Source organism: Sinocyclocheilus rhinocerous, unplaced genomic scaffold (genome assembly GCF_001515625.1).
Source record: "Sinocyclocheilus rhinocerous isolate Xijiao unplaced genomic scaffold, SAMN03320098_v1.1 scaffold648, whole genome shotgun sequence".
Taxonomy (NCBI): domain Eukaryota; kingdom Metazoa; phylum Chordata; class Actinopteri; order Cypriniformes; family Cyprinidae; genus Sinocyclocheilus; species Sinocyclocheilus rhinocerous.
This window is the reverse complement of record NW_015633536.1, coordinates 161,898-171,174: the sequence shown is the minus strand read 5'-3', so window position 1 is coordinate 171,174 and position 9,277 is coordinate 161,898. Positions and strand designations below refer to the sequence as shown.

Genomic DNA, 9,277 nt, shown 5'->3' with positions numbered 1-9,277 from the left:
ATACACAGACTCATGGGGACTCGTGTCATGGTGGGGACCTAAATTGAGGTCCCCACGGGTAAACAAGCTAATAAATCACACAGAATTAAGTTTTTTGAAAATCTAAAAATGCACAAAGTTTCCTGTAAGGGGTAGGTTTAGGTGTAGGGTTGGTGTAGGGCAATAGAATATACGGTCTGTACAGTAGAAAAACCATTACGCCTATGGAGAGTCTCCACAAGGATAGCAAACCAGACATGAGTGTGTGTGTGTGTGTGTGTGTGTGTGTGTGTTTGCGTGTGTGTGTCCTGAGTCAGCACTGTGCTCTCAGCATTAGAAAGCTCAGGAACACCAGCACACGCCACTCAAGCTGTGTCTCTTACAAACACACACAAACATACATTACAGATCTGAGCATGATTTACTGACTTCAGTCTACAAGCCTGTAAACATGCTCAGACATCCCCACCTACCTACACACTCATAAGCTGGTCCATCAGGTTATTAACACAGTGATCATAATTTACTGATGACATCACAGCACATTCTCTATGTGTATGTGTGGTTTGTTTGTGTTGGTCTTGTAGAATAGATTTATTCTACTTCTATTCTATTTTTGGTGGCTAAAATTTTAATTATTTATTTATAATCCATTAAGATTTAATGTGTTTACTTACCAATGGTAAAAGTTGAAGAATTGGTCAAAGAAAAAATATCATATTGTTTGACCACTAACTTTGACCACTATTGTTTGACTAATCTAATATTGTGGGATGTGAAAAGTGGACTTAGGGTGTGTTGGTATGCTGAAACTTTTCCTGTTCAGCCATAGAAAGTGGTGGATAGGGTTGAGGGGGTCAAAAAAAGAATAGAAATTATGAAAGAAATCATGGGATGATGGATAAGATTGAGAAGCTGGAGAAAAACAAAAAGTGGACTCTACAAATGGGAGAGATGGAAAGAGGAAGCGGACAAGATGTGTATGAAGGGCGGAAAGAGAGGGATGTAGAGCACTATAGTGTAGGTGTGTGGAGATAAAGGAGAATTAATGTGCTGCGATAGAACTACATAGAAAGCTGGAACAAAGCTACAGAGAATGTGGCAAGAGAAAGTACGATTTTTACACCAAAGGCCTTGTAGAAATTGTCAAAACCACAACCTATATCTTCTACAGCACATTTCTGGATTTTTTTTACATGTATGTTGTTAAAAATATCAAAAGTTCAAAATGAATTATTTATTTAATATTTTATGTATACATTTTAAAATTATATCTGTATAGTTACACAGTAAATAATTTAACATTTGAAATATTGGTTTCTAATTTTTTTTTTTGAAAGGTGAAGAGTCATGTAATTCCCTACACAAAAAAAATGGTGGATCAAATAAAGTCCTACTGATGAGTTTTGAGTTTTCTGTGCAGCATGGTGCTGCATATTTTAATGTCCATTTCTTTCAGCATCTCATTTTCTTTTACAATCTCTTCATATGAATACAATGTATGTCAGAGTGTAAAACCAGGTTACATTCACTCACCCTGTGTCTCTTTGTCTCTCTATTTCTCCTCAGGTGGTGTGAAGTTTGAGAACTATTCCACATACAGACCGCCCCCACCTTACCATGCCTTTGTCCTTCAGTTCATCTCGCCTTTTCCCCTTCTCCTTCATTTCCTTGATCCTCCCCGTCCTCCTCCTGTCTTTCTCCATCCCTTCTCAAGCTGACTCCCAAGATGTAGCCCAGTCTACCTCCAACTGTTCTTATAATGTCGTGTGTGCAGAGGGGGTCCTTTTACCAGTGTGGAATCCCCAGAATCCCTCAGTTGGTGACAAAGTGGCCCGTGCCATTGTGTACCTAGTGGCACTAGTCTACATGTTCTTAGGTATGTCAATAATTGCTGACCGCTTCATGACTGCCATCGAAGTTATAACTTCTCAAGAAAAGGAGATCACTACAAAGAGACCCAATGGTGAAACGGTCACCACGACAGTTCGCATATGGAATGAGACTGTCTCCAATCTGACCCTCATGGCTCTGGGTTCCTCAGCGCCTGAGATTTTGCTTTCAGTCATTGAGGTCTGTGGGCACAATTTTGAGGCTGGTACTCTTGGTCCCAACACCATCGTGGGAAGTGCCGCCTTCAACATGTTTGTGATCATTAGCATCTGTGTCTATGTGGTACCTGAAGGTGAAAGACGGAAGGTCAAACATCTTCGGGTGTTTTTTGTGACTGCGGCATGGAGCATATTTGCCTACATCTGGCTCTATCTTATCCTCTCTGTGTTCTCGCCTGGTGAGGTGGAAGTGTGGGAAGCAGTGCTGACATTCCTCTTCTTCCCTCTCTGCGTGGTCCAGGCCTGGATTGCTGATCGACAATTGCTCTTTTACAAGTATGCTCACAAACGGTACCGAACAGATAAGGGCCGTGGAATTATTGTGTCCGAGGGCGGTGAGGAGGTTGGGAAGGAGGTGGGATTCACAAAGATGGACATGCTGGAAATTGATGGAATCACAACACATCTGGATGGAATGTTGGGAGGGGAAAGTGGGCTTGGTGGACGTGATCAAGAGGAGGGGGCCAGGAGAGAAATGGCCAAAACTCTGAAAGAACTGAAGCAAAGACATCCTGACAAAGACATGGAGCAGCTCATAGAGATGGCCAACTATCAGGTATAAAAAATAATTACATTTTTAACACATTTAGTTTTTAAATGTAATTACTTAATAATTTATAACATTTATATGATTTATTTTCTACAATTTTGAATTATATAAAAAATGTATTGTTATAATGTATTATTTTAAATATTATGGGTTTCTAACTTTCTCTTGAATGTTAAGGAGTGATGATATGCTTAATGCTGATCAAATCAGACCTGTGGGCTGTTTCTCATTTGTGACTTACTAGAACTGACTGATCAAGGGAGTTTTCTGTGCAGCATGGGACATCATTTTTAAAAATATTAAATTAAAACTCTCTGTTCTCGTTGTCTTAGGATTTAAGTTTTCACAAAACATGCACAAAAACATTTGCATTAAAACTCCTTTAAACTCTATAGATGTAACCTGAAGTTCCATTTGTTGCAGACCTTTAAACCTGCTTTGTAACACTTTCTGACTTTCTCAGTTTGTGTAAATACACTTGGGGTTCAGAGTATTTCTTTCTTCCTCTTCTGTTTTCACATTAATTTCACAAGTCTAGTACAAATATGTGGTCTTGTTTCATTAATACAGTGTACTTTTTTCTTTATTTACCCCAAAATATGAAAATTAAATATGAAACATGCCCCATAGGCGGGGCACTTTGTAACATGTGAGGAGCACATTGTAACAACCATATAGCAGATAAAACATTTAACTGATCTATTAAAAGAATTCTATAAAATACAATGATTGACTTTTTAATATAAAATAATTGCACTTTTTAATAATTAAAATATAAAAATTTTGGAGTTTGACATTAAATAGAAAACAAAACACAACTATACACCATAGAAACAATGTGGGCAGATTTAGAAACACATCCAGACATTCAGAAAATCACAGAAGTGAACACAACACACCCCTCCCGCCACACACAGCTCTCAGAACATGAAACAAATAAACGAGCCATTGAGAATGCTTTAAATTTCACGTGTTTATCATGGTGTCTCAACATAATTCATAAAATTGTTTATGCTATTATCACATTGCTAACATCATGGAATAACATATTATTATTATTATTATTATTATTAATCCCAATATTATTGAGATTTAAATTCAGTCTTCTACTAGTTAGATAAGCATTAATAAAGAACTAACTAACATCATGGAATAACATATTATTATTATTATTATTATTATTATTATTATTATTAATCCCAATATTATTGAGATTTAAATTCAGTCTTCTACTAGTTAGATAAGCATTAATAAAGAACTATCAAACCTGTTAAATAACAGATTGGAGATTAAAATAATAGCAGTTTTGTCATGCTACCATGTGTGGAAACTTTTAAACCGTGTGTTACAACTAACCCTGCGTTAGGTTATGCCCCCCTCTCCCCTGCTCTCCCAGTTTAGCATGCAGAGACAATTGTAAGTTGATTTCCCCCAAAAATATAAAAACTGTCTCTCCGCTGTTTTAAACATTGTTTGTTATGTTATGTTTGAGTATAGTATATGTACATGCACTTTAAAAGTTAGATTTCAGCCGGACTTTAACAAATGTAGTGTTTTAAATGTCGTGTAAATGTTTTAGTTCAAAATGAAATCACACCAGTACATTTTGTTGTAAAGTTGTACTAACATACTGTACTTAAATAATGAGGTCGTAGCATTATACACAATAGTCAGCCAGTCAAATGAAGACTGTAGCTTATTGGCTATATTTTCATTGACTCAATGGTGTGAGTTTGGATGCACAAGTACCTGTTTATCCAAACGGGAAAACAGGGGAATTGTTTTGGAAACCTCTTTCCATTTTCCAATTCCATTTATTGCAGATTGTAGCTATTTTACAGCTTTAGAAATCGATCTGCAACTAAACTGCAAATTAAAAAAAAAAACACTTTCCCAACCTTCACTTTGCAGGTTCTAATACAGCAGCAGAAGAGCAGAGCTTTCTACCGCATTCAGGCGACAAGGATGATGATTGGTGCTGGGAACATCTTGAAGAAACACGCAGCGGATCAGGCACGTAAAGTGGTCAGCAGTGGGGAACCTCGGGAGCAAGAGGATGACCCTCTTGTTACAAGAATAGACTTTGAACCTGCCCTCTACCAGTGCTTTGAGAACTGTGGGTCCTTAAAACTTACTGTGCAAAGGCATGGAGGAGATGCTGGGTGTACTATTAAGGTGAGTTTAAAGTCAAATGCTCATTAGTTTATTCATTTTAATAGGGAATAGGATACTTTTAAACCTATTGTCTGATCTTGACTGATGGAAATAATGGAACAGATTTTTGTCTGTTTATTTAATGAGAACAAGAAAGATCTTTGGTCTTTCTAAATGTTTATTCATGCACAACTCCAGGTGGACTACCACACAGAAGATGGCACAGCCAATGCCGGTTCTGACTACGAATTTGCTGAGGGCACACTCGTATTCAAACCTGGCGAGAACATTAAAGAGATCACCGTCGGCATTATTGATGATGACATCTTTGAGGAAGATGAATACTTCTATGTCTGCCTGAGCAATCCCCGTATAGTCGGGTGGGCTGATGGACATCCTATTACTTTGGAGACTGGAGCACCTGCTCCAAGCGCAGCCCTTGGTGAGGCCCACACAGCGACTGTGACAATCTACGATGACGACCACGCAGGAATTTTCACATTCGAAAGCGAATCGGTGCGAGTTAGTGAAAGCATCGGCATCATGCAGGTTAAGGTCCTGAGGACATCAGGAGCACGTGGTCTGGTGGCGGTACCGTACCATACAGTGGATGCGACAGCTTGCGGAGGGGAAGACTTTGAGGAAGTGTCTGGAAAACTGGAGTTCCAGAACGACGAGACAATGTAAGAGGTTTCTGTCAGCTAATGCCTTTTTATGTGTGAGAATGTGTGTATCTGTGTTCTACTGCCTTTATTTAGCTCTTTCTGTCCAAGGATTGTCCTGCTTGAGTGAACCTTCACAATGAAAATGCTTTTAGACCTGCAGTAAAGTTATTAGATTGTGTGTTTGGATTTCTCAGGCATGTCAGACAGCTTATTTCACGGCAAAGGGAAGGGCTACAAGAATTTAATTTGAAAGAACACAGTGTCACAAAAATATGAATACATTGTGATTTTGTTCTTCATTTACATTTTAGGGACTTAATGTCAAGAACATTCCACATATTTGTTGCCAATGTGGTAAAGACGAGCAGATGTTTTCTTTATACGGATGGTACTGTATGTCTTTATCCAGTTTCACACGCACACTGCATCTTTGTCACATGAGTGGCAGCCATATTGACGGGTTACAGCACTCTCACCTATGCGTGCTGTGAACCCGCTGTTGCAGTTATATTCACGCGCAGCAGTGATATGAAACAGGCCTTTCGTAACGATTGTGTGTAAAGATGTGCTATACAGTGCATTAATTATAAGACTGAAGAAGTCCTTTTTTTGTTTTTGTAGTATGTTGGGGATATATGTACAGTGGGTTTGGCAGTTTGATATGCCTCAGGCTTGTGAGGTGTAAACTCTATAAAATAGTGGGTGAAAGGGAAATTAAAGTGTTCAGGTAATGGTTGTGTAAGTCTACAGCTAACAAAATGCTTATGCTGTGTCCTTGTGAGGTGACCTCTTTCTGTGAGTCCATTTAAAATCAAGGTAATGCTGGTAAATGTCTTTAGGCTATGTATGATTGTTGGCTTCATATTGAGTAAGCTTGGAATAATGTGTAATGCATTTTCAACTGTGTCTTTGTTTAACTTTTGTGTCATTCAAGCTAGACATTTGTCGCTGAAGCTAATATAATATTAGTTTTCCAAAATGAATATAAGAGAAATTGTGATAGTCCTTCAGTCCCAGAAGCAAAAGTAAAAAGATAACTACATTTTCTGAGATAGATAGATAGATAGATAGATAGATAGATAGATAGATAGAGATTGATTGATTGATTGATTGATTGACATATATTGAGATATATATTAACATAATTACTAAAGGTTCACTCCAAAAATATTTAGGGCTTAGGAACAAATGTAATTATTTATGAATCAACCATTGAAAAGAAAAATGGGTGGTTATAATTATTGTCCTGCTTTGAATTCAGAGAGATCAGCCATGAGCAGAGGACAAATCGAATAGCTTATATCATTTTTGATACGGTTGGTCTCTGTTGATTTACTATCCAATAAGGCTTCACAACAGGGACACACAGCAAGCAGACCTACAACAAAATGAAACCGAAAACACTGCCACAAAATGAAGTACACACACACAGAGCAGACTAACACTCACACATCATGGGGTCTGTGATGGACAGAGGAGGGCTGGAGATAATCAGCAATATTCTGTATTTCAGCTTTGATGCACTCCCCTCTTGCTGAATCTCTGCTTCCCTGACACCTGTCTCACTATCTCTCCCTTCTTTCAGTCCACAATCTTCCCTCTTTCTTCTCCTTTTCAATTCAGCTCACTCTTACTCTCGTTCCAGCTGGAAAAAATATGTCATACCAGCTTAACCCTCATAAAAGTAATGATAATGATTTAAAAAATAACCTTTTATTTCACCTTTAAATTTTAATGTTCATCTGTTCATCACCCCGTAGACAGACATTATTGAAGCTTTATCTCTCTATTTAACCACAGAGTAGGCAGTGTTTTTTACCGGAGCAAAAACACATAGTAGAAAAATTCCATGAAAGAAATTAAAGGGGTCATATGACGTTGCTAAAAAAGAACATTTTTTTGTGTATTTGGTGTAATGAAATGTGTTTATGCGGTTTAAGGTAAAAAAAAAACATTATTTTCCACATACTGTACATTATTGTTTCTCCTCTATGCCCCGCCTTTCTGAAACGCGTCGATTTTTACAAAGCTCATCGTTCTGAAAAGTGAGGTGTGCTCTGATTGGCCAGCTATCCAGCGAATTTGGCCGAATACCTCAAGCGTGTGACGTAAACATAAAACCATGTCTGCATTTGTGATCGGAGAAATGACAAACTACTAGCACTGCTCTACACTGCTCAAAACTCGCGTTTGAATCATCAGTGGCAAATCCTTTAAATATGAAAACGAACTTACAGGCTGTGAATCAGCATTATTTGTCAGAACACCGGCATTGTAGGCTACTCTCCCAGATGTTTTCTTTATATACGGATGGTACTGTATGTCTTTATCCAGTTTCACACGCACACTGCATCTTTGTCACATGAGTGGCAGCCATATTGACGGGTTACAGCACTCTCGCCTATGCGTGCTGTGAACCCACTGTTGCAGTTATATTCACGCGCAACAGTGAAATGAAACAGGCCTTTCGTAATGATTGTGTGTACAGATGTGCTATACAGTGCATTAATTATAAGACTGAAGAAGTCCATTTTTTTTGTAGTATGTTGGGGATATGTACAGTGGGTTTGGCAGTTTGATATGCCTCAGGCTTGTGAGGTGTAAACTCTATAAAATAGTGGGTGAAAGGGAAATTAAAGTGTTCAGGTAATGGTTGTGTAAGTCTACAGCTAACAAAATGCTTATGCTGTGTCCTTGTGAGGTGACCTCTTTCTGTGAGTCCATTTAAAATCAAGGTAATGCTGGTAAATGTCTTTAGGCTATGTATGATTGTTGGCTTCATATTGAGTAAGCTTGGAATAATGTGTAATGCATTTTCAACTGTCTTTGTTTAACTTTTGTGTCATTCAAGCTAGACATTTGTCGCTGAAGCTAATATAATATTAGTTTTCCAAAATGAATATAAGAGAAATTGTGATAGTCCTTCAGTCCCAGAAGCAAAAATAAAAAGATAACTACATTTTCTGAGATAGATAGATATTGATTGATTGATTGATTGATTGATTGACATATATTGAGATATATATTAACATAATTACTAAAGGTTCACTCCAAAAATATTTAGGGCTTAGGAACAAATGTAATTATTTATGAATCAACCATTGAAAAGAAAAATGGGTGGTTATAATTATTGTCCTGCTTTGAATTCAGAGAGATCAGCCATGAGGAGAGGACAGATCGAATAGCTTATATCATTTTTGATACGGTTGGTCTCTGTTGATTTACTATCCAATAAGGCTTCACAACAGGGACACACAGCAAGCAGACCTACAACAAAATGAAACCGAAAACACTGCCACAAAATGAAGTACACACACACAGAGCAGACTAACACTCACACATCATGGGGTCTGTGATGGACAGAGGAGGGCTGGAGATAATCAGCAATATTCTGTATTTCAGCTTTGATGCACTCCCCTCTTGCTGAATCTCTGCTTCCCTGACACCTGTCTCACTATCTCTCCCTTCTTTCAGTCCACAATCTTCCCTCTTTCTTCTCCTTTTCAATTCAGCTCACTCTTACTCTCGTTCCTGCTGGAAAAAATATGTCCTACCAGCTTAACCCTCATAAAAGTAATGATAATGATTTCAAAAATAGCCTTTTATTTCACCTTTAAATTTTAATGTTCATCTGTTCATCACCCCGTAGACAGACATTATTGAGGCTTTATCTCTCTATTTAAACACAAAGTAGGCAGTGTTTTTTACTGGAGCAAAAACACGTAGTAGAAAAATTAAATGAAAGAAATTAAAGGGGTCATATGACGTTGCTAAAAAAGAACATTATTTTGTGTATTTGGTGTAATGAAATGTGTTTA

At 37.8% G+C, this 9,277-nt stretch overlaps 1 protein-coding gene across 1 annotated transcript in view; it reads left to right on the top strand.

Moving 5' to 3' along the window:
• LOC107744276 (sodium/calcium exchanger 1-like) overlaps positions 1-9,277 on the top strand; it is a 95,236-nt gene that overhangs the window by 46,686 nt on the left and 39,273 nt on the right. Inside the window, exons 3-5 of the mRNA XM_016557819.1 lie at positions 1,549-2,646; positions 4,552-4,815; positions 4,993-5,477. Of these exons, the coding sequence (XP_016413305.1) occupies positions 1,600-2,646; positions 4,552-4,815; positions 4,993-5,477 (1,796 nt within the window). The 5' untranslated portion in view covers positions 1,549-1,599. The remainder of the gene's footprint in view (positions 1-1,548; positions 2,647-4,551; positions 4,816-4,992; positions 5,478-9,277) is intronic.